The sequence below is a fragment of the Primulina tabacum genome, chromosome 16 (genome assembly GCF_025594145.1).
Source record: "Primulina tabacum isolate GXHZ01 chromosome 16, ASM2559414v2, whole genome shotgun sequence".
Classification (NCBI taxonomy): domain Eukaryota; kingdom Viridiplantae; phylum Streptophyta; class Magnoliopsida; order Lamiales; family Gesneriaceae; genus Primulina; species Primulina tabacum.
Window position 1 is genome coordinate 15,440,983 of NC_134565.1, and position 26,651 is coordinate 15,467,633.

The 26,651-nt window shown below is 36.3% G+C and overlaps 1 protein-coding gene across 1 annotated transcript; it reads left to right on the top strand.

The window, feature by feature from the left end:
• The first annotated feature begins 3,101 nt into the window (after positions 1-3,101).
• LOC142528371 (uncharacterized) lies at positions 3,102-14,770 on the top strand. Its single transcript, XM_075633411.1, is given in 10 exon segments — positions 3,102-3,269; positions 3,382-3,518; positions 6,197-6,226; positions 7,353-7,653; positions 7,745-7,953; positions 9,912-9,970; positions 10,087-10,363; positions 10,396-10,448; positions 11,964-12,232; positions 14,570-14,770. Coding segments are annotated over 10 exon segments (1,704 nt in total).
• Positions 14,771-26,651: the final 11,881 nt, after the last annotated feature.

A 26,651-nucleotide genomic window follows, 5' to 3' on the forward strand; every position in this document is an offset into this window, starting at 1 on the left:
TGGATCGTGGGGTTTTCATATGGCACTATGAGGGTCATCACAATAGCAGTTATATAATAAAGCATGCACAGTAGTAAAGGTCAACAAATAGGGCTCAGGTACAAAAAGGAACTTGTTTACATGTTATGCATGAATTTATGATATGAAATGATTTAAGAATTCATTGTGGATCACGATTTGATATGTATGTTCCTTCTATGAATATTGATACGTATAAGTGTCAACTTGTTGACTTTTACAAAAATCACGTAGCTCATGTATTACAGGATCAGGTAATGAAAGAGAATAAGATGCCGGTTCAATAATGGATGCTTGTGATGTGTCTTACCCCGACAAGAACCTGGACATGCTATCATCATGGCTTCCGCGTATATGTATTACAGTTGATATTACATTAGGGTTTGAAGTAAGTGTTACGCTGTCTATGTTTATATGTATAACAATGAAGGTGTGTGTTCTTATATAGAATGAATTGAGAAAAACTGTATGGTCCAGAAAATTAAATTTATGTAACCTGAATCCATGCAATCTAGGGTTTTATTTAAATTATGCTTTTATTTATTTTTATTCATTTAATGCATAATTATTCCATGTTAGGGATCATTTCACGATCATTTTAAAAGTTCACGCATTAGGGTTTATAGATGCATTTCGTGCTTGATCGAAGAACGGAGACCCGAGAATTATCAGGAAAATTATTTTAATTACATGATTAATTTTAATTAATTAATATAAGGTGTTTTAAGGGTATTTTTAAAGAAACGAGCTTTGTTGGGTATTTTTACCCGCCTGAGCATATTTTTAATCGGTACGCAAATTTTAACCATACGGAGGACTTTTTGAGGGCTCGAACGATATTTTCAAAAACGTACCAAAACAAAATTTTTTCCGAGCGCATTTTTGGGTTTATTTATTGCTAAATGGGCTCAAAAATCATTTTTATTCTTTTTAAATTAAGTGAGGGCCCATTAGTACATTTAAAAAAAACCTAAACCTATTTTCACCAACCCTAAACCTAATTATATAATAACAGCCGCCCCTCCCCTCCATTCAGCAGCCTCCTCTCGGTTTCTTCAGCTAAATGCTTCGTCCATTGGTGCTCTTTCAAGAAGGATCATTTCCTACCTCTCCGGTGCCTTTCTGACGTGAAATTTTTCAAGCTTTCGATCTTAAATCATCAAGGCACGCTTGTATTTTCATTTATCCTGATACACGCCATAAGTATGCTGAAATTTATGTATTTGTATGAAAATTTTATGATCTAAATCATGCTTGCGTTTTTGAAGAAGTTTGACATGAAATGTTGCATCTTTAAGCCTCATACTCACGTTTATTTGTGTGGTTGCAAGGGGCTACCGAGTTCTTGATGCTAAGGGCTATGAAAAATGGTTTAATGTTTTCATAGTGCTGGAGTTGATAGAGTGCAGGTGCTAGATGAAGGCCAAGACTTGGTGCACTAGGCGGCTAGGGTTTCGAGAGGTTTTGGTGCAAAGTAGGGTAGAATCGGCTGAAAGGGGGCTAAACCAGACCAAGGTGTGATCCATTAGGGTCCAACCGAGGTTCAGAGGAGGTCTCAACACAGCTGCTTTCGAATGGAAGAAAGGTCCCTAAGTTAGGAACCTATGCGCTCCAAGGGAGGCTCGACCGTGCGTTTCTTTTGAGGGTTCGAGAGTTTTGCTTGAATGGGGCAGAAGTCTAGGCTTAGTTGAGTCCAGTAGGGTCAGGTCTTGGTCCTATGTGGTCTTGTCTGAGTCTGGTTGTGGTGTTTATCGAGCTAGGGCCGAGAATTGGTGAGTAGGGTTTTTGAATTTTTGGTGCTGGAAATTTCAGTAGCTTGCTGCAAATTTTTGGGGACTTTGGGTGTTTCTAATTAGAGAGTTTTAGGTCTAATTTGATGATATTAAGTGGTGTTTTAAGTTGGAGAAATGTGGTTAAGTTTCGGGTCGATTCGTGTTAAAGACAATGGTCCAAGTTTTAAAACGAATCGGTTATGTTTTGAAACGGGCTTGAGTTTACGTCTAAGAAATATATTTAAATATGTTTTGGGCGGTTTTAAGGAGTTTGGTAAGCTTCGGGTTGAAATTTAGAGGTCTAGAGATAAAACGTTCATTTTGGATTTCTAGGCGCAAAATTGTCATTTTTCACATGGAGTGAGTTTTTCGTCCTGGCAGCGCCCCTAGCACAAATTTATCCTGCTTTTAAATGTTTACGCTTCATGATTATAATGTTTATGAAATTATGAAAAATACGCTGCATGCTTGATTTTAAGAAAAAATTTACGCATGTGCATGCTTTTGATAAGTGATGAGAATGATGATGTTTTGAAAGATGAGAATTAGTTGTGACTAACGATGTATATGTAAATACTTAAGATGTATATGTAAATGCTGATGATGAGGCCTAGGCACAGTGGATGGATAATACAGTCACTGATGTTTGATAGCCGTCGGGTACCACAGTTTTATGTAGATGGATCCATCGTATAATGAAGAACGATGTTACGAAACTCACAACTAATGAACTAAATTCAATTAAAGGAAAGTTATAAGTATATGATGATACGATGAGCTGTTTTGACATATTATGATTTCATATGACACTTTTACATTACACTTTTTAATTTCATGATAGGTATGTTTATCACAGTATATTTTTCACTGTTGTGTGCTGTATATATGTTTTTTTATTACGGTACAGGTGTGTTGAGTCTTTAGACTCACTAGACGCGTGTGTTGTAGGTGAGCATGTTTATGACGGCACTGGAGGTGCTGAACTCTTAGTAGGAAGGACTGGATGTGCGCGCACGACCCGAAGACCACAATTCTTCCGCACCCGAAGACCACAATTGTATCAGAGCAAAGGTCCTGTATAGGGTCGTGCCAACGCCAGCTTCTGCAGCTCAGTCTTCAAGCCTCAAGTCTGTAAAGTTTTATTTTTTAAATGATTTACTGTTATCACCTGCATGTTTACGTGATATACTTTTGACGATGACTTACAGTGCATGTTTAACTTCTTTCATAATTTAAGGACCTATTATTTTGAAAAACTAGATTGAATTGCATGATGGGTTACATTTATAAATTGGATTGTATTCAGTTATCATGCCTCCCAGATGCGATCATAGTGATGATCGTCAGGATGAGATTCCTGGAGGCGGCAGAGGCCCTCCACCACCATCATTGCCGCCTATGGATGTAGCTACCCGTGGACTGGAGGGTATGGCTAGGCTATTCGAGCAGGTACAGCAGGCTCCCAGGCCTCAGGCTGATGTATTTGAGTAGTTTAGGCGGCTCTACCCGAAGGACTTTGGGGGCACTACTGATCCATTCTTTTTCATAAGGATGGATTCGATCTCTGGAGTTGCACAGTGAGTATCTGCAGATGAGAGATGGCGACGGGGTGAGGTGCGTCATTTATATGCTGAGAGATGATGCATCCCTTTGGTGGAAGGGAGCCGCTCATGCAGTGGACTTGGCTACTCTCACCTGGGATAGATTCAAGGAGATGTTATACGGAAAGTATTTTCCAGCTGACGTCGGGGGCCGCCTGACGGGGGAGTTTATGAGTCTTAGCCAGAGGAACTTATCTGTGGCAGTGTTTATCCGTATGTTCGACAAGGGCAGCAATTTTATGTCCATGATAGCTAGAGATGCCGCTTAGAAGTTGAGGCATTTCTTGGATGGATTGAGACCCACCCTTCGTCGGGACGTTATGCTGATGAGGCCGGTAGGTTATGATGAGGCCACCACCTGCGCTTTTTGATAAAGATAAAAAATTGTATATTAATTAGATGTTTTATAATATAAATATATAGTTTTTGTTTTATTAAATGTTTAAATATTATATGTTTTATAATAAATTGTATAAAATATAAGTTGTTGTGTAATTATAAGTTTTTACTATTTTTTACAGGTTCGATAAAACAAGAATAAACTTGGCGTTGAAAATGGGATTAAGATGATTCTTGGACCTGTAGAAAGTTGATGTTAATATCTACAATATTGGTGACAAGCATGAGATAAAAATTGTGAGGCCCGGGGCCGAAGAGGGGGGGGGGGTGATCGCCGGTGCCATCAGTTGCACGGACAATGAGCGGCTCCTGGCAGGCTTCTAGGTGAAAGGAACATGAATGAACCGAACCCACACGGGAATGAGAGGGATTCCGAGACTGTTCAATGTAATGGACTGTACAGTTGAAGAGGGCTTAAAAGATTTGATTTGTACTACTCATATCACGAAGGTGCATCTTCTTTTCGGTAGCTCATCACATAAGAACTCCAAAGTTAAGCGTGCTTGACTTGGGGCAATTTTGGGATGGGTGACCTCCTGGGAAGTTTCCCAGGGTGCGTGTGAGTGAGGACATAAGCACGCTGGAAAGACTCGTCGTGGTACAGTGAGGACAGTCGTCGAATCTGGGGCGTTACAAGTGGTATCAGAGCCGACCTCTCTTAGTACGGTGTGGTTCGGGGACGAACCAAGCGGAAGCTGGTGGGCATGTGAGGCCCGGGGCCGAAGAGGGCGGGGGGTGATCGCCGGTGCCATCAGTTGCACGGACAATGAGCGGCTCCTGGCAGGCTTCTAGGTGAAAGGAACATGAATGAACCGAACCCACACGGGAATGAGAGGGATTCCGAGACTGTTCAATGTAATGGACTGTACAGTTGAAGAGGGCTTAAAAGATTTGATTTGTACTACTCATATCACGAAGGTGCATCTTCTTTTCGGTAGCTCATCACATAAGAACTCCAAAGTTAAGCGTGCTTGACTTGGGGCAATTTTGGGATGGGTGACCTCCTGGGAAGTTTCCCAGGGTGCGTGTGAGTGAGGACATAAGCACGCTGGAAAGACTCGTCGTGGTACAGTGAGGACAGTCGTCGAATCTGGGGCGTTACAAAAATCTTCTCACAAGTGGGATCAAATTAAGCAACAATTAAAGTTACCAAAGAAGTGGCAGTTTTACCATGCTCTAGTATTTTGACCATATCTTTCAAATTACTTGGTCAAATGGTTAAAAAAAAATACCACAATTTAAAAAACTCAGATATCTACATGTTTGCTTTTATATGGAGAAGAAAATTCGGATGGGAAGATTTTCAAAAGTGATGTGTATTAAAATATTAATTTTTTGGAACATCAATGAAGACTTATGTGTAAAAAATAATATTTTATTTGTGGTTGTCTCCCCAAATTTGGTTATAAATAGGGGTGCATTGCAATGTATTGGGATATCCCTCATTTTATGAACAAACCTTTGAGTTCATAATATTTCTCTCTTTGTTTTTCCTTTATTTCTTCATTTAAATATAATTAGCATGTTAAATTCATATTCAAAGTTTTACACTTTGAATAATGAGTAGCTAACTTCCCAAAGTTGAGATGAAAATGTGAAACTCTTGGCATGATAATAATGTTATTAAAAGGTAAGAATCTATGTTTTATATTATTTAATCATTATTTATTGTTTATGTTATATTTATTTCTTTAAGTATTATTATACCCTACTTATAAGTGGGAGTTTTGATTTATTGTTGCTATATGTTACACTAAATTCTTGGAACCATTAAAATGTTAGTTTGGTATTATCAACCATTTAAAGTGGATGCCTTGATTTATTATATGATTATATCATAATATTAATTTCTTTGAACCATTTAAATATTAGTTTGGTATTACCAACCATTTAAAGTTGATGTCTTGATTTATTATATATGAATATATCATAATATTAATTTCTTGGTACCATTTAAATGTTTGTTTGGTTTTACCAACCATTTAAAGTGGGAACCTTGATTTAGTGTTCACAAATATATATATAGCACAATAAATACTTGACAACATTTAAAAGTTTTGGTATATATTATATACTTATAAGATAATAATATATAACATAATAAAAATATGATTATTTAATATATATTGGAACCATTTTATTAAGTGGATTTCAATAATGTTCATTAATGTTAACTTTATTAAAATACCAAGAGTGGATCCTTTAATCTCAACTACTTAAATTAAAATTTGAACAATTAAAAATTACCAATTAAAGATTCAAACTATTAAAAAAAAACAAAAACAAAAACAAAAAGACATTCTAGTGGACTTGTAATTACCTTAACTTCCCTTTGGATACGATATTCGGACTCACCGAATTATACTACTTGTGGACAACCTGCTCTTGGGAGTGCAACAATCAAAGTCGCAACAAGTTTTTGGCGCCGTTGCCGGGGAAGTATAATTTAATTTCAAGTCTATTTAATTTTTTTTATAGTTTATTTTTCTTCATTTGAATTTTTATTGCTTTTGTGTGTTTTTATGCTTTTGCATTTGCGTTTGAATGAGCATTTGGTCACGTACACTTAGTGGTCGACTCATTCGAAATAACCCTTTATTTTTACAAAACATGGCGGAAGAACCATCCAAGAAAATGAAGATGAAATTCAATCTCAACATGATCATGATAGACGAAGAACACTTAGAGATCACATGAATCCTACACGTACTAGTGCACCTTCATGTCTAGTTTTTCCCCCTGATGCATCTCATTTCAATTTTAAGCCTGATATTATCCAACTTTTACCCAATTTTCGTGGCTTAGATTCTGAAAATCCATACATGCATTTACGAGAGTTTGAAGAAGTGTGCAACACATATAATAATCTAAATTGTAGCATGAACACCATTCAACTTAAGCTTTTTCCTTTTTCTTTAAAAGATAAAGCTAAAACTTGGCTACAAAATCTTAGATCGGGATCCATTCGAACTTGGGATGAATTGCAACAACAATTTTTGAAAAAGTTTTTTCCATCTCATAGAACAAATTCTTTCAAAAGGAAAATCATCACTTTCACTCAAAAACAAGGAGAAACTTTTTATCAGTGTTGGGATAGATACAAAGAATTGCTTAATCTTTGTCCACATCATGGTTTTGAAATTTGGAGAGTTGTTTCTCAATTTTATGAAGGCTTAACACCTAAAGATAGGCAAATGGTTGAATTTATGTGTAATGGAAACATTTGAAGATAAAGATCTAAATGAGGCAATTGAGTATCTCGATTCATTAGCTGAAAATGCTCAAAATTGGGACACTATAGGTACAATCGAACCATCAAACAAGATTCAATCTCCCACATCTGGTGGAGGTATGTACACCCTCAAAGATGAACATGATCTCCAAGCTAGATTTACCTCTTTGGCAAGAAAAGTTGAGGCACTTGAATTGAAAAAAAATGGTCAATTAAAAGCTATTCAAGAAATTGCGTGTCACATTTGTCATACAAGTGATCATTCTAAAAAAATTGTCCCACTTTGCCCTCTTTTAAAGAATGTCTCCATGAACAAGTCAATGTTTTAAACAATTTCAAAAGGCCAAATTTTGAACCATTTTCTCAAAATTACAATCCAGGTTGGCGAAATCATCCAAATTTTAGTTGGAGGAATGATAATGCTGCACAATTTCTGCAACCACATTTTCAAAATCAACAAAATTTTCAAAATTATGCACCTTATGTTCCTCCTCCTAAAAAGAATTTGGAAGATTTATTGAATTCTTTCATTGCAAATCAAGAGTCTATCAATACTCAAAATGCTCAAACCATGACAGGTTTGAAAGATACTCTTGCTAAATTTGCATCTACACTTAATGTTCATGAAAAAGGTAAATTTCCTTCACAACCACAGCCTAATCCCAAGGATCATCATTCACACTGGAACTTCTGGAACTCAACCAATGGATCAGGTAAAATCTGTTATTACCCTTCGAAATGGTAAGGTTGTGGAAAAATCCATTCCTGAACCTTGTGAAGATGATGATAAATCAACTCCAAAAGGTAAGGATGTGGAACCCATAACTTGCGAAGAGGAGGTTCAACAGACAGTGTCACCACCATTCCCTCATGCATTGAAAAATACAAAAAAATCAAATTTGAATTCTGATATATATGATATTTTTAAACAAGTAAAAGTTAATATTCCTTTATTAGATGCAATAAAACAGGTACCATCATATGCCAAATTTTTGAAAGACTTGTGCACTGTGAAAAGAAAATTGAATGTGAAAAATAAAGCATTTTTAGCCGAACAAGTAAGTGAAATCATTCAAAATAATAATACTTTGAAATACAAAGACCCTGGTTGTCCTACTATTTCATGTATTATTGGAGAACGAAAGATTAAAAAAGCCTTGCTTGATCTTGGAGCTAGTGTGAATTTACTTCCATATTCAGTTTATCAAGAACTCAATCTAGGCGAGTTAAAATCTACTTCGGTAACACTTTTACTTGCCGATAGATCTGTTAAAGTGCCAAGAGGTATGGTAGAAGACGTGTTGGTCCAAGTTGATAACTTTGTATATCCTGTCGATTTCATAGTTTTAGATACACAATCTATCGAAGCTTGTAATGCAATTCCTGTAATTTTGGGTCGTCCATTTTTAGCAACTTCTAATGCTCTTATAAATTGCAGGAATGAAATAATGAAGTTGTCATTTGGTAACATGACCTTGGAGCTCAATGTTTTAATCTTTGTAAGCAACCACATGACAAAGGAGATGAAAGTGAAGATGAAAATCTTATTGAAACTCTTTTGGAAGAAAACATTCAAGAAGAGAGTACTCGTGATCAATTAGATATTTGTTCAATTGAAGCTGTTAAAGAAAATATTGAAATTGATCTTGATGATTTTATCATGTATCACTCGTTACCAGGATCAGAGAAACAATTTGAGGTAAAATATAAGAACAAAGACGAACCACCCATATTGGAGTTAAAAGCCTTGCCAGAAGAATTGAAGTATGCATTTCTTGGAGAAGATGAAACATATCCGGTGGTAATTTCTTCCAAACTAGCAAGTGGTCAAGAAGGTAAATTAGTTGATATGCTTAAAAGACATAAAAATACAATTGGTTGGACACTAAAAGATCTCAAGGGCATTAATCCACTAATTTGCACTCACAAAATTCACTTAGAAGAAAATGCAAAAACATCTCAGCAACCACAAAGGAGATTAAATCCACACATGAAAGATGTTGTGAAAACTGAAGTTCTCAAACTACTTGATGTTGGGATTATCTACCCTATTTCTGATAGTAAGTGGGTAAGCCCAACACAAGTAGTTCCAAAAAAATCTGGCATCACAGTGATAAAAAATGAAAAAGGTGAATTGTTAACAAGTCGAGTCCCATCTAGTTGGCGGATGTGTATTGATTATAGAAAATTAAATGACGCCACTAGAAAAGATCATTTTCCATTACCATTTTTAGATCAAATTTTAGAAAGAGTAGCAGGTCATCCATACTACTGTTTTCTTGATGGATATTCAGGTTATTATCAAATTCCCATTGCACTCGAAGATCAAGATAAAACTACATTCACATGTTCTTTTGGAACATTTGCATTTAGAAGGATGTCATTTGGATTATGCAATGTCCCAGCAACATTTCAAAGATGTATGTTAAGCATTTTTAGCGATATGGTTGAAAATTGTTTGGAGATTTTCATGGATGATTTAACTGTTTTTGGGAATACATTTGATAATTGTCTTGAAAATTTGAATAAAGTTTTAAAAAGATGCGAGGAAAAAGGTCTTATTTTAAATTGGAAAAAATGTCATTACATGATTACTTCTGAGATTGTTCTGGGACATGTCGTGTCATCTCATGGAATTGAAGTTGATAAAGCTAAAGTTGATGTCATTGCCAATTTACCCCCTCCAAAAACCATTAAAGAAATTCGCTCATTTTTGGGACATGCTGGATTTTATAGAAGGTTTATAAAGGCCTTTAGTTCAATCTCTAAACCCATTTGTAACCTCTTAACAAAAGACACTGCATTTGAGTGGACTCAAAACTGTCAAAATGCTTTTGATAAAATCATTCGACATTTAACATCAGCCCCTATCATGCAACCTCCTGATTGGTCTTTACCATTTGAAATCATGTGCGATGCGAGTGATTATGCAGTCGGAGCAATACTGGGTCAAAGAAGAAACGGTAAGCCTTACGTGATATATTGTGCAAGTAGAACTTTAAACAATACTCAAATGAATTACTCCACAACAAAAAAGAACTACTTGTTGTAATATTTGCATTAGATAAATTTCGTTCTTATTTAATTGGATCAACGACTATTATGTTTACTGATCATTCTGCTATTAGATATTTGTTGACCAAACAGGATGCAAAGCCACGACTGATACGATGGATTTTGTTGCTCCAAGAATTTGACATTGTGATCAAAGATAAAAAAGGAACCGAGAATGTCGTAGCCGATCATTTATCGAGACTAGTAACAGGATCATCTTGTCAAATGACACCAATTAACGATAATTTTCCTGATGAACATCTAGTTTCAGTTACTACTACATCTTGGTTTGCTAACATAGTAAATTTTCTTGTGACAGGAAAAATGCCACCGCAATGGAGTTCCCAAGATAAAAAAAAAATTTTGAATGAGGTAAAAAACTTTTATTCGGATGATCCGTATCTGTTCAAGTATTGTCCAGATCAAATTTTTCGACGTTGCATACCCAACAATGAGGTAAGTAGTGTCATTAAATTTTGTCATTCAGAAGCATGCGGAGGACATTTTTCTTCAAAGAAAACGGCTGCAAAAATCTTGTAGTGTGGATTTTATTGGCCCACTTTGTTTAAAGACACCCACGAAATCTGCAAGATCTGTGAAAATTGTCAAAAAATGGGGTGCCATTTCAAAAAGAAACATGATGCCTTTGAATCCTATCATTGAAATTGAAATCTTTGACTATAGGGGAATTGATTTTATAGGACCTTTTTCACCGTCGTTTGGATACTTGTATATTTTAGTTGCAGTTGATTATGTTTCCAAATGGATAGAGGCAATTCCATGTCGAACAAATGATCATAAAATCGTCATCAAATTTTTGAAAGAAAACATTTTTAGTAGATTTGGAATTCCTCGAGCCATGATAAGTGATGGAGGAACTCACTTTGTCAATAAACCATTTGCTTCATTAATGAAAAAATATGGTATTACTCACAAAGTAACTACTCCTTATCATCCTCAAATAAATGGACAAGTTGAATTAGCTAATAGAGAGATAAAGAAAATTTTGGAAAAAACTGTTAACTCAAATAGAAAAGATTGGTCTCTGCAACTTAATGATGCACTTTGGGCATATCGAACAGCTTTTAAAACATCATTGAATATGTCTCCCTATAGGTTGGTTTACGGAAAACATTGCCATTTGTCTGTGGAATTGGAATATAAAGCTTATTGGGCGATCAAAACTTTTAATTCAAGCATGGATGATTGCAACAAATTGTGCAAATTGCAACTTATTGAACTTGATGAACTCAGAAATGATGCGTATGAGAATTCAAGGATTTATAAAGCAAAAATCAAATCATTTCATGATAAAACAATTCTTAGAAAATCTTTTGAGATTGGTAAAAAAGTTTTGGTTTATAATTCTCGACTTCACATATTCCCAGGAAAATTACGATCAAGATGGACAGGCCCATATGTTGTAAAGCATGTGTATCCTTATAGAGCTGTGGATATTGAAAATCATAAAAATGGTGATGTTTTTAAAGTGACTGGACAAAGGCTTAAACCATTTTTGAAAAATGAAATATTTCAAGAAGAGTTTATTTCCCTTTCTGATCCTTAAATTTTTATGTTGTATTTAATTTTGTTTGTTTTTACTTCAGGTTTCCTTAATATTTTTATTTTCCCGGTTAAATGGCGGATAATGGTACTCCGTGACTCTCATAGTCGGTTAAATCAGTTTCCCACAATTGCTGATACAAAAATACAAAAAAAAATCATTTATTTTCTTCTCAAAATGGATGAAAATCTCTCAAAAATTTGTAAATATTTTTCCTCTATTTCTGAAAATGTTCTAAGAAAAATTTATGCAGGTAGGTGTGAAAGATTGAGATTGTTAATGCAAAAAAGGAATTCCAGAAGATATTCGTCTTGTGATCGAAGCTAAGGTCCGATTAGGAGGAGAAGTTCCACAATCATTGCTCATTCGGTATTTGCCTGGATTAGGAAAAAGCACTTATGCGAAAAAACGAAGGGCCAAAAGGTTTGGGGTTTGTCATAAGTGTGCAAGATGGACTTGTGACGAACGATGCAGATCTTTGGGATGTGTTTCCGATAACAGAGAAGATAAAATTGGTTTCATTAAGAATGGGCTGAGTAAGGAGTCTTTAGATAACATCTTATTGACTCTTGAGACGCATTCAAGTGGACATGTGCATATTGAGCTTCTCCGTTTATGGAAACAATTTCAAGATGAGCGTCATAGTCTTGGGAATCCGACTAAAAAAGACCATGTTTGCCAATTTGTAAGAAAATTGGATGGGAAGCATATCCTCGACTCATAGAAGGCGTTGAAGCCGTTTCTGGGCGTAAAACCAGAGGAAAATTGTGAGCCACAATCACACTACTGTTTATATGCATGTGTGTCATTATTATTTTTACTGTTTATTCTGCTTACAGCTATGACCCATAGTTTTGTCATGATAACATATTATTCCTATAAAATCTCTCATATTTCTCTATTTTTTCGCAGACCAAAAAGAAAGTAAAAACATGGTTGGATCCTCTGCACAAACCTTGAAAAATATTTGTGTATTTTGTGGGTCGGGTTCTGGAAAAATGAAGTATTTGTAGAAGCAACGAATAATCTTGGAAAGATATTGGCTGAAAGAAAAATTCACTTGGTATATGGGGGAGGTAATATTGGGTTAATGGGATCTGTTTCAACATCTGCTCACCTTGGAGGTAGTCAGGTTTTAGGTATTATTCCTACAGCTTTAGTTAAAGGAAATATTACAGGTGTTACGATTGGGGAGGAATTAAAAGTTTCTTCTATGTATGAAAGAATCAACAAAATGATTGAAAATTCTGATGCTTTTATCCCACTACCAGGTGGTTTTCGTACATTAGAAGAAACTTTTCACATTGTTTTCTGGGCACAACTAAATATCCATAATAAACCTATGGGCTTGTTTAATATCAATAATTATTATGACAGTTTGTTGACATTTCTTGATAAAGCTATGAAACAGAATTTGATTTCTAAAAATTCACGACGGATGCTCATCTGTGCTTCGACTGTCGACCAATTAATTGATGATTTGGAAGCTTTTGTTCATAAGCCTGATCCGATGATAACAAAAATTAATTGGTCGCAATCAAGCAGTAAGAAAAGAAAGTTGGATCATTGATTCAAAAATCGTGGATTGGTTTGCGTTTATTTCAGTTTGTTATCTTCAATAAAATTCCAGGTGATATCTCTTTCATTATGTACTCTTTATTAATAGTTATTTTGACATTAAGGACAATGTCATATTCTGATTGAAGGGAGAACAAACTTAAAAATTAAAAAAAAAATTTTAAAAAAATATTTTAAAATAAAAACATGTTTATTGTTTGTATCTTAGTAATTTTTGCAAAAATATCATACATTACATGTTTGAAAGGTTTAGATTAGAAATTGTAATAATCTATCGAAGGATGTTTAAATTTTTAATTGAAAAAAAAGTCAATTTTAATATTTTGATTACTATAAAAATATGATTTATGAAATTTTTTTGAATGATTAACCATTGTGATAAAATCAGTTATTAAAGTATATGGCCCAAGATATACCTGATAAGAATGCCTAAAATTTTTAAACTCACACATATTTTGTGAGTGAGTGCAGAGGATTGAGAAAACAGCTTGCGAGCTTTTATTAATCATCAGAGAGGCTATCTATTGTTTAGATTTTGTGTTTTTATTTTTAAAAAAAATTGATATTTCCTGAAAAAAAAAAGAAAAAAGAAAGATGTTGAAGATCTATGTAATTTTTAAGTTATATGCTGCGACCCATTTATCTCTCATAAAAATACAAATAAAAAAAAGAAAGAGAGAAATACATTGTACAAATTAAATAAATATGTGGTCAAGAAGCATAAACTTAGTCTGATTTCATGATGTAAAAGAAAAAAAATCAGGAAAAAAATATATAATAAGAACAACTGGATTTTGAATTAATGGATTTCCTATCTTTTGATTAGTTCTGCTCGTTTGTCTGTCTGCATTCTGTAAACCATTTTCCTGAGCATTTATCTGTATTCCAACTCCATGAGAGAAATCATTCCCATAAATTGAAACACTTATTAACCTGTGAGAATATGGAGTTGAGATTCTTATTAGGAATTTCTTAAGGTCATGTACATTTAACTACCTGAAAATAAGCTTTGAATTGATCAGTTCAGATTATTTCATAAATTATAATTATAATGATCTTGATATTACTTTGACAGTTTTCAAATTTAATTTAAACACTTGGATAGTTCTGATTACATTTCTATTTAAATTAATCAATATGTTTTGTGTTACTATTAACGTTTAAATTGCTAGGGACTAGCAATAAGCTGGTTGGGGAGTGTGATAAAAATAAAAAATTGTATATTAATTAAATGTTTTATAATATAAATATATAGTTTTTGTTTTATTAAATGTTTAAATATTATATGTTTTATAATAAATTGTATAAAATATAAGTTGTTGTGTAATTATAAGTTTTTACTATTTTTTAGGCAGCCAGACAACAGCAGTTTTCGCACGTTATTTCATGCATGTGTGCGATGAAGCTTATGATGAGAGGCTACCAGGAATTTTTGGCCAGCACTGTATCAGTGTCAGAGCCAGTCAGTCAGAGGCTCGAGGACGTGGATGTGGTCAGTGAGTTCTCCAGTGTTTTCCCTGACAATGTTTCAGAAACCCAACCAGACAGATAGGTGGACTTCTCTATTGAGCTCATGCCAGTTACAATGCCGATCTCTAAGGCACCCTATCGTCTAGCACCTATAGAGATGAAAGAAATGAAAGACCAGATACAAGATTTGCTAGATAAGGGTTTCATTAACCCTAGCTTTTCTCCATGGGGCGTACCGGTACTTTTATTCAAGAAGAAAGATGGCAGCATGTAGCATTGCATTGACTACCGAGAGTTCAATAGGGTCACAGTCAAGAACAAGTATCCATTGCCAAGGATCGAGGATTTGTTCAATTAGCTTCAGGGAGCATCAGTTTAACGTACCGTACTTTTAAACTATTTTAAAATTTGGGGAAAAAAAATTTCTTAAATAAATAGTAGTCATTCAAATTGCAATAAAACAACCATAACCAAAGTTTGCAAAAGCACTTGTTAAAAAATCGTAAACAATATAATGAAATCAGAGTATTTGAAACATGCATCAAGTTCTTAAAAACGTAGGCGGCCTCGGGTTTAGCCTCCTGCGTAGATCGAGCCATCTCATTGGTCCCTACCTCTCGTCTCCTCATACTCGTCCTCACCTGCATCGATCAAGTCGAGTGAGTCTAAAGACTCAACATGATAAACTGAAGATAACAAGTAATACGTAATACAACCACATGCAACTTAAAAGTAGAATGTACATACATAAACTTAAACGTAATAACATAAACATAGACGTGCCATCATCATAAAACTTTTTGTAAAAATTCTTGCATCATACATACTTGAACATGCATAACATCATCATTTTGTGTATAGATATGTTTCAAAGCAAGTAACCCATACATAAATGTGCCTGATCAGACTAAACCACAGTACTTGGCTGGCAGGAAAAATCCACTACCACATACATGAGATCCCCGGTCATGCTTTACTGAGTGGATTGGTCCGTGGTCATTTTTACCACTTTCCAATCCTGATCTAAACTCGGTCATGCTTTACCGGGTGGAGAGGTCCTTGGCCACGTTCACCGACTTCCAAATCAATTCATAATTGCTCACAAGACATTTAGTGTACCTCAAAAATAAAATATTTTCTCATTTTACACGTCGAACATACTTACGTGGCGTTGAGAGATTCGTTGGATCTCGCTTGGGGCCACTGCTGCACATACTAACCTGAGTTCAAGCACTTATCTTTCATAACTTAGACGTATTAATCATGCTCACACCGAAAAACGACAAATTTCTTATGACATTCTAAATCTGTCGGGACTCGACCTCGTTTAATAATCGTACTAAACCATGACATCGAACCCCAAAACAATCCCTATACTTTCCCAAACATGGAAGGCACGAACCCCGAGTACACATCTGGGGCTGGGTCCGTGTAGCCTCTGCAAACTTACCCTACGAAATTAACAAAGGCACAAACACCGTGTCACGGTCCTCCTTCGGGTCCGTGTAGACTCTGGAATTTCCACTCCGAAAGAAACAATTGCACGGACCCCGTGTCAGGGTCCGGCTCCAGATCCGTGTAAACTCTGAAAAATGGTAACCAACCGAAATCACTAAACTTGTGGCTTAATCCTCCTAACTCGATCATGCGGACCGTGAACCAACACCTTGAGAGGCATCGTAGGATGCTATGTCAATGTTTCAAACTCCTAGGACGCCTCAAACAACGATACAAATCATACAACACAACTCAAACCATGAACATGCTATTTTGACACCAAATTCTTCCTACGAATTCTAATGCAACCAAGTGCCTAACGACATGAAAAAAAGCACAAAAAATCATCCCAACATCATACTCACAGTACTTAAACACAGCAGCAATCACCCAACAGTTCCCAATGAATCCTGCAACAAATGAACTTCAAGAACACGTCAAGAACACATTTTCAGAAAATTACAGTTTGAGCAGTCCCACTAAAACGATCATAACTCACTCGTTTCTTGTCCAAAAATTACAAATTTACTGTCAAATCGAAGGTATCAAAAAGTACTACATTTTATATGTTGAAATGTTTTCCAAAAAGTCGACCAAAATTTTGGCAGAAATCAAAATGCCAGCAGAATTCAGGTTTCCTGATCTAAAATCGTTTCAAAATCGATCCAAATAACTTTTGCTCAAACTTTGCACAACATTCATGAAGTTTTACACATAATAAACTTAAGAATATGTACTATAATGAGATCGATGCATAAACGAAAGAATATACATGTCTTTTGATATTTAAAGTTACCGAAACGGCGATACCGAAGTAAGAATGATGCTAGGGTTGATCCGGGACAACGTGGCACGATTTTCTTGAAGAAATTTGAGCAAAATTGCTGGAAAAATGCAGAGGATAGGGGCGGCTACTCTTGGTTCTTAGAACCCTAGGTTTTTCTTTAAAAAAATTGGAATGAAATGTGTATGTGTGTGTTGTGTATGATGGACGTGTGTGTGTGTGTATTGGATAGTGGGGAGGGGGATTAGGGGGTTTAATTGTGGAAAATAAATTCCTTAATTAATAATTAACATGCTAATAAAATTTAATTCCAACACTAATTTCACAAAAACTCCCCTTATTAAAATAAATTCACAAGCGACAAATCTTTAAAAGTTTGAAGTTATAAAATCACCTAATAATTAAATTAGGCTTTTAAAATGTGAAAAATAAATAAATCATTTAAAATGTCCCATTCCTAACTTAAAATAAAATACCACATTTTAAAAATTGTCAAATCGTCTCCGGTCTCTTTTCCTCGATCCCGCATCGAATAATCGCCTGAAACATGAAACTCAAGAAACATCTTAACGTGCATCACATAAACATAAATAATTTAAAATAATGCAAAAAAATAAATTATGCATCACTAAAAATCGATTTAAACTTAATTAAACAATTTAAGTAAATGCATGTGTTTTATGTGTACTGATATTTTGGCTCTACAATCTGTGTTCTCGAAGATAGACCTCCGATCTGAATACCCTCAGCTGAAGGTAAGAGAGTCTGACGTACATAAGACAGCCTTCCGGATGTGTTATGGGCACTATGATTTTATGGTGATGCCCTTCGGTTTGACGAACACGCCAGCGATCTTCATGGATCTCATGAATCGTGTGTGTTAGCCATACTTGGATCAGTTTGTAATAGTTTCCATTGACGATATCATGATGTATTTGAAGAGCAAGGAGGAGCACAGTCAGCACCTGAGGACCGTACCACAGTCTCTACAGGACAGACGGTTGTATGCCAAGTTCAGTAAGTACGAGTTCTGGCTTGATATAATGGCATTCTTGGGCCACATTGTATCTCGAGATGGTATGTTGCTCGACCCAATAAGGTCGAGGAAGTTAGATATTGGCCAGCACCTAAGTGTGTGACAGAGATCCGTAGCTTCTTGGGGTTGGCTGGGTACTACGGGACATTCATTCAATGATTCTCTTCTATCGTGGTGCCTATGACCGTCTTGATGAAGAAGAATGTCATGTTCATCTGGGGATCTGAGAGCCATGAGAGCTTTCAAAGATTGAAGCTAGCATTGACCACAACACCAGTTCTAGCTATGCCATCAGGATAGGGAGAGTTTGTTAGAGTAGGTGTCCGTCGAGCCAAGTGTTGGACGAGTGTTCACAATGAAACTCTATGTATAAAAAATCTTTATTTTATTAATATTTGAAATTATTGTTTTGGCACATCTTTATCTGTATACCCATGCTAGTTGCATCGATAAAGTCCTTGAATATACAAATAGTAGAAAGAATATGAGATGCTCATATGATGAGTATCATGAAACTCATATTTGGAATACTGTATATTCTAAACAGTTCTTAGTCGATTTAGCTGCCGCTAAGAAGGATATAGGCCGCTCGAGTTTGAGACTAGTATCTGCGATGTGAGTACCATGTTTCATTGGTAGGGGATATTGTGATGTCCGAGCATGCAGATAGGTGCTCCTGGTAGAGTGCACTGAACAACCCTCCATAAAGGACTTTCCAAGTGGTTCTCACTTATCGAGTTTATGGTTGTACACCATTAGTCCTTATGACCCGAGACAATATCGAGACTCTATGTGCTAGCATTGCACTTTGACTTGTTTACCGACTCTCATGGGGTCATCAGGTGGCAAGGTTGGGTGTTTTATCGAAACATATAGGAGTCGATGCATTATAGTAGGGGATTCACCGCTTACCTTCGGGTATGGATATCCTATGTGATCACATGTATATGTATTATGAAATCTCTGATCAGAGTATGGTGGTAATTATGAAAAGGGTTTCATAGATTACACCATCGATGCAACTACAACATGACACATAGTATCGATTCTTTGACAGCTCTCGATATACCAATAGTTGTCGAATCGATCGGGATATATGAGATGAAGGACCGTACTGTACGCTAACCATAATAGATTGGTTCTTGCAGGCACTATCATTTGATACCTAGAGAATCATGTAAGCGATGCTGCTAGGTGTTTAACATGATTGGTTGGGTACTAAGAGACTTGAGTTCTGACGTTCTTATTATCAAGGAGTTGATAATTAAGAATGGAGCAACTTGGGTATGCTCGAATAAGGACATGTTTAGTCCCGAATCACATTGTGATGTGAACCCACGGCTAGTTGTATCATTGAACCATTGAGGGTCACACAAGTGCTAACTTTTTAGATCCCGTTGAGAAGTATAATAGTTCAATGTGTTGAACGGCTTATAAAAGAGTTTATAAGCGTAAATAAAATAGAAGTATGACTTCTATAAGGAGAATGAAACTTTTAATTTGAGGAAGTGTTCCTAAATTAAAAGTTGGCCATACAAATAATGTATTTGAAAATTGTGATTTTCATAAACATTATTATGGACTAAATTAAATTAATTCAAGTGTTGAATTAATTAAACACTAGTGGACCTAGTAGAGTCCAAATAATTAAATTAATTCAAGTGTTGAATTAATTAAACAACATTAGGCCTTGTAGAGCCCAGTTACAAATAATTATTCAACTAGTGGGCTTGAGTAAAATTAAGTAAAGTTTAATTGGTCTCAAATTTGTTTGAGACAATTAAATTAAAGTCCATGAGCATTGTAATTGTTACAAGCCCAAATTGGAAAGCATGCGTGGGAGGTGAAGAGTTGGGAGACAACTTTTTCCACATCCAAGGCATGGCATGCCTTTGGGATACACAACAAATTTTTGTCCAACCAAGAAAAGTCTGCCCTTCTCTCCTCTAGCATGTGATGGCCGAAATTTCATAGTATTATTTTCCTCCATTTTTGTTTTTCACTTGTTTATGAAAGCACACACTTCTCAAAGAAAAATGATCTAATTTTTCTAGTGAAAAATTAGAGTGGATCTACCTTGTTAGTGGTGGACCTAATTTTGAAGAAAGGAGTCCATTTTGAGCAAGGAGTGGTGTTGGAAGCTTGTAGATTGTCTACCTTCAAGAGCCAAGTTGTTTACAACTTGGTTGGAGCCAAAATTTCAATACTTGTGATTGATAGGTAATTTTCTATACACACTATGAATGTCACTTTGTGTTTTTCGTATTTTCTACACATTATAGGATTAGGGTGCTCGGTAACAAATTTTGAAACTTCCGTTGCGTATTCGGGCACATTAATCGATCCCCTTTCAAGTGCTATCATGAGCTATGGTTACAATTTTTGTGTAGCAAATACATGATATTATGTTGAGGTCTATTTCTAACCGCATGAGACAATCAAAACGACAAATCGAATGCCGATTTTTGGGGCGTTTTTGGGCAGCTTGGGCTGCCCATCTCGGGCTGCCCGAACTGCCCCCTTCAAAAAAAATTAATTTTTTTTTGGGTGTGCAAGCTGGCTAGAATTCGGCGACGGAGCTCCGACAACGGTGATGAGGACTAGGGTTTCCAAAAGTATTTTGGAATATCAAAGTGTCATGGGCCTTGAAGTTGTTGGGCCATTAGATGGTTAATACAATTTGTGAATTTAAATGGGCCAAAATATTTTTGGTGAAAAATGAATTTTTGGGCCCTTAAGTTTAAATTTACAAAAGTTGTATATGTTTTCTCATGAAATAAATAATTGTAATTGGACTTTAGTTATTTATAATAAATTGTGATTTACAAGAAATTTTGTTATAAATAAATTAATTAGAAAGTAGACAAAGGAGTGTATACTTTGTTAATTTCGTTTATAATCGTGGCGGTTAATGATTGGATCAAGATATATAATATTGGATCAATTAATTATTGTGATAATTAATTGATGGTGTATGATATATGATATTATGCATGAAAGATGATCAAAAGCCCAAGCCCAATTTGCTAGGTGTATGCTAGGATATTTTGTGTTGAATGATTGTAATAATTATCAAATTTAAAGTGGGCTTGGTTTATGGCCCATTCCCACCCCATGAGATGTATTCCTATTTTCCATCGATATTTATTTGTAAATATTAGTATAGTGGAAGATCAAGATTGGAAGATGGTGGTCTTGATGATTATGAAGATCGAAGACATGTAAATATTGAAGGCTAATGTAATAGTTGCATTTGCATCCCATGCATTTCCCTAGGATTGGACCTAGGCCCGTGTTTAGCTCACACTCACCATTAGTTTTGGGGCGATTGATCATCCTTGTTTTGTTTACTGTTTATAATATATACATGACATGTTATAAATAATGTGCGTTATTATTATGATAATAACAAAGTTGCATGAATCCGGCAAATATACGATCAAACATGGCGAGCTTTTAAATAAAATTAATGGTGTGACCTTTCAAAATTAAAAACCCTCATTTTGAATAAGATTCAAAATTAATATCAAGCCCGAAAAGGGTAATTATAAAGTTGTTTATAATTTCCATGTCTTTCATCGACAATGGGTGCATGATGAACGCTACCCGTGTTCGGGGCTCGACTCATATTATTGGGGGGGGTCCTGGACACCGGAAAGTTGTGACATCCATTGACATGGTGATGTGAACTACGTGGAACTCCCATGATTTCGGCTCATATTATTGAGGGAACTCATGGCGACCGTCCATTAAGGTTCAACATCGATGGGTAAGGCTTGACACGTAAAGATGAAAGATGTCATATTATTGGGTCCTAATCAAACGTGAGACAAAAGTTTACATAGAGGGTTGCATGGAGATGCAATTGGAAACAACCTTTTAGGAATTGTGATTGGCTGATATTATTCGAGATCATAATTCGCTAATTGGACCTTGCGTGCCTACTGAGGAAAGGAGTTTCTCGTTTTACTAGAGAGTAGTGAAAGATGTCAAAACAGTGGGAGAAAAATTTATGAAGTGAAAGTTCATACTTCATATCTTACTAAATATTTTAAAATAGTCATTGACATTTATCTGTTTTACTTTTCAATACTTTTTGAAAATGTCTTCGATTCACAATTCGCTATCTATAATACTCAACAAACAAGTATTAACCGGACCTAATTACCTCAATTGGTTAAGAAATCTAAAAAACGTCTTGAATTCGGAAAGGATAGCGTATACACTTACTGAGTCGTCCCCTGTTGAGGCTCCGACTGACTGCACTCCTGAGGAATTGCAGACTTACAAGGAATGGTGTGACCATGACTTGAAAGCCAAGTATTATATGCAGGCTTCTATGAAAGATGAGAAGTTGGTTTTTTATGTGGGCTCTTCATCTGGTACGAAGATTGGTCTACCTGGGAAGGGAAAGAAGCGTTTTTTCAAACGTCCCAAGAAGAATGTGCCCTTAAAGAGGCAAGCTCCGAATCCCGTTGTGGCAGCCACAACAGTAGAGGCTGACAAGACTACTGATATTTGTCATCACTGCAAAAGGCCTGGATATTGGAGGCGTAACTGCCGAAAATATCTTGCCCAGAAGAGTTCTGGAAACGGTATGTTCTATATTGAACTAAACATTTCAATTAACTCTACTTCTTTGGTATTGGATACCGGCTGTGGCTCACATCTCTGTAATGATTTACAGAGGATGGGAAGAAGTAAAAGACTTAGGGAAGGTGAGACCTTCTTGAGGTTGGACAATGGAGCAAGAGTTGCTGCCAAGGCCGTGGGAGATGTTTATTTATTGTTGAACAAAGATTTTAAGTTGATTTTAAGAGATGTTTTGTTTGTACCTGATTTGGTGAAAAACATTGTTTCCATTTCTATGCTTTATAAAGATGGATATTCTTGTTTATTTAGCAAAGATGTTTGCAACATTTACAAGAATGAATGTTTAATTGGTACTGGAGAACTTGAAAACAATCTCTATAACTTAAAATTTAAAGATATTCCATTAAACAATGTCCAAGCAATAACAACAACAAACAAGCGAAAGCAAGATACTTTTAATTCGGCACAATTATGGCATGCTCAGTTAGGACATATTTCCCTAAGAATGATGAACAAGCTAGTGGGAGTGGGCATGTTTGATATGTCTCATTTTAATTCTCTCCCAACTTGTGAATCCTGTCTAAAAGAAAAGATACCAAAATTCCCTTTAAGGGCCATGTGAAGCGAGCCAAATGGTTATTGGATTTGATCCATACCGATGTGTGTGGTCCGCTTAGCATCACCACTAAACATGGACATGCCTACTTCATCACCTTTACCGATTACTTTTCGAGGTATGGATATGTGTATTTGATGAAATACAAGTCTGAAGCCTTTGAAAGGTTCAAAGAATTCAGAAGTGAAGTAGAGAAACAGTTGGGACAAAGCATCAGGTCACTTTGATCAGATCGAGGTGGTGAGTACTTGAGTGCCGAGTTCCAAGAGTATCTTAGGGAGAATGTGATTCTCTCGCAGTGGACTCTGCCTGCTACACCACAGTTGAATGGTGTTTCAAAGCGTCGTAACCGGACTTTGATGGACATGGTTTGGTCTATGATGGGGTTCACGGAGTTGCCGCCATCCTTTTGGGTATATGCGCTTGAGACAGCGGCACTGTTGTTGAACAATGTCCATTCAAAGGCAGTTTATAAGACACCATATGAGATATGGATGGGTAAGCCTCCAAAATATTCTTATCTTAGAATATGGGGATGCTCTGCTTATGTGAAGCACGCAGTGGGAGATAAATTGGATAGTCGATCCATTTTATGTTACTTTGTGGGATATCCAAGGAATTAAGTTGGATATTATTTCTATCATCCCCAAGTAACAAAGGTGTTTGTTTCTAGAAATGCAACCTTTTTGGAAAAGGAATTTCTATTGGATAGAAAAGGGGAGATGATAGAACTCGAAGAGGTTTGAGAGACACCCACAATTAAAGAACCCACACCCAAAGAGCCAAGAGAGGAGATACAAGCTCCTAGAAGATCCGAGAGAGTCTCGAGACCACCTATGAGGTATGGTCTGCTTCTTGAAGAGGGCCATGATGAGCCTAACCATGGATGTGATCCAAGGACCTTCAAGAAGCGTTATCTGATGCCGATTCATCCAAGTTTTGAAGCAATGAAATCTAAGATGAATTTCATGCATTCGAACCAAGTCTGGAATCTCGTGGATCCACCTGAGGGAATTGTTCCCATAGGGTGTAAATTGATTTACAAGAGGAAACTTGGGGCGGATGGGAAGGTATAGACCTTCAAGGCGCGATTGGTAGCAAAAGGATATACTCAGACAAGGAGTTTCCTTTGAGGAAACCTTTTCTCCAGTTGCAATGTTCAAGTCCATAAGGATATTGCTAGCCGTAGCTGCATGGTATGACTATGAGATATGGCAGATGGATGTCAAGATAGCTTTTCTTAATGGGGATATTAAGGAAGAGATTTACATGTCTAAACCTGAAGGGTTTACATATGTCGGAAGTGAGCATATGGTATGCAAACTTCAAAGATCTATTTATGGTCTAAAGCAGGAATCTAGGAGTCGGAACCTTAGATTCGATAGTACAATCAAAGAGTTTGGTTTTACTAAGAATCATGAGGAACCCTGTGTGTATAAGAAGGTCAGTGGGAGTGCTGTGACATTCCTGGTGATTTATGTTGATGACATTCTACTCATTGGGAATGAAGTAGGAATGTTGCAATCAACTAATATGGTTGAGTAAGTTCTCGATGTAGGACTTGGGTGAAGCATTTTTCTATTGGGAATATAGATCTATAGAGATAGATCGAGAAGATTGATTGGTCTCACCCAGTCCACATACATTGATACCATCGTGAAGAGGTTCTCGATGGATGAGTCTAAGAGAGGACATCTACCAATGTGTCATGGCGTGTCCTTATCCAAGTCTATGTCTCCCAAGACTGATGCAGAGATAGCGGCGATGACACGCATTCCGTATGCATCTGCAATTGGTAGCATCATGTATGAGATGATATCTACACGTCCTGACGTGGCTTTCGGACTAAGTGTAGTGAGTAGATATCAATCGAACCCTGGTCTTCCACATTGAAAAGCTATGAAAGACATCCTCAAGTATTTGAGAAGGAACAATAAGTTGTTTTTGGTCTATGGGGTGGAGAACTGAAATTGGAAGGCTATACCGACTCTAGCTTTCAAAACGATATCGATGACTCGAAATCAACCTCTGGGTTCGTATTCATGCTCAATGGTGCTGCTGTCTGTTGGAAGAGTTCCAAGCAAGACAGTACTACAAATTCCACCACTGAGGCCGAATACATCGTTGCGTCAGATGCAGCAAAGGAGGCTGTTTGGATAAAGAATTTCGTCCAAGAGTTGGACATCATTCCTAATGGAGTTGCTCCTGTCCTGGTGTTGTGTGACAACACGGGAGCTATAGCTCAAGCAAAGGACCAAAGGTCTCAACAGAAATCCAAATACGTATTGAGAAAGTACCACATCCTCCGAGAGATTGTGGAAAGAGGAGAAGTGTCGAATTAACAAAGTCGGCTCCGCAGATAATGTTGCCGATCCACTAACTAAGCCTTTACCTGGACCATTATTCATGAAGCATCGCGAATCGATGGTTTGAAGCATATGGGTAGTTGGCTCTAGTGCAAGTGGGAGATTGTTAGAGTAGGTGCCCGTCGAGCCAAGTGTTGGCCGAGTGTTCACAATGAAACTCTATGTATAAACAATATTTATTTTAATAATATCTGAAATTATTGTTTTGACACATCTTTATCTGTATACCCATGCTAGTTACATAGATAAAGTACTTAAATATACAAATAGTAGAAAGAATATGAGATTCTCTTATGATGAGTATCATGAAACTCATATTTGGAATACTGTATATTCCAAACAGTTCCTAGTCGATTCAGCCGCCGCTAAGAAGTTTATAGACCGCTCGAGTTTGAGACTAGTATCTGCGATGTGAGTTCCATGTTTCATTGGTAAGGGACATTTTGATGTTCGAACATGCAGATAGGTGCTCCTTGTAGAGTGCACTGAACAACCCTCCATAAAGGACTTTCCAAGTGGTTCTCACTTATCGAGTTGAAACGTCATAGTTTATGGTTGTACACCATTAGTCCTTATTAACCGAGATAACATTGAGACTCTATGTGATAGCATTTCACTTTGACTTGTTTACCGACTCTCATGGGGTCATCAGGTGGCAAGATTGGATGTTTTGTCTAAACATATAGGAGTCGATGCATTGTAGTCGGGGATTCACCGCTTACCTTCGGGTATGGATATCCTATTTGATCACTTGTATATGTAGTATGAAATCTCTGATCAGAGTATGGTGGTAATTATTAAAAGGGTTTCATAGATTAAACCATCTATGCAATTACGACATGACACATAGTATCGATTCTTTGACAGCTCTCGATATACAAATAGTTGTCGAATCGGTCGGGATATATGAGATGAAGGGACCGTAGTGTACGCTAACCATAATAGATTGGTTCTTGCATGCACTATCATTTGATACCTAGAGAATCATGTAAGCGATGTTGCTAGGCGTTTAAAATGATTGATTGGGTACTATCAAACTTGAGTTCTAACGTTCTTATTATGAAGGAGTTG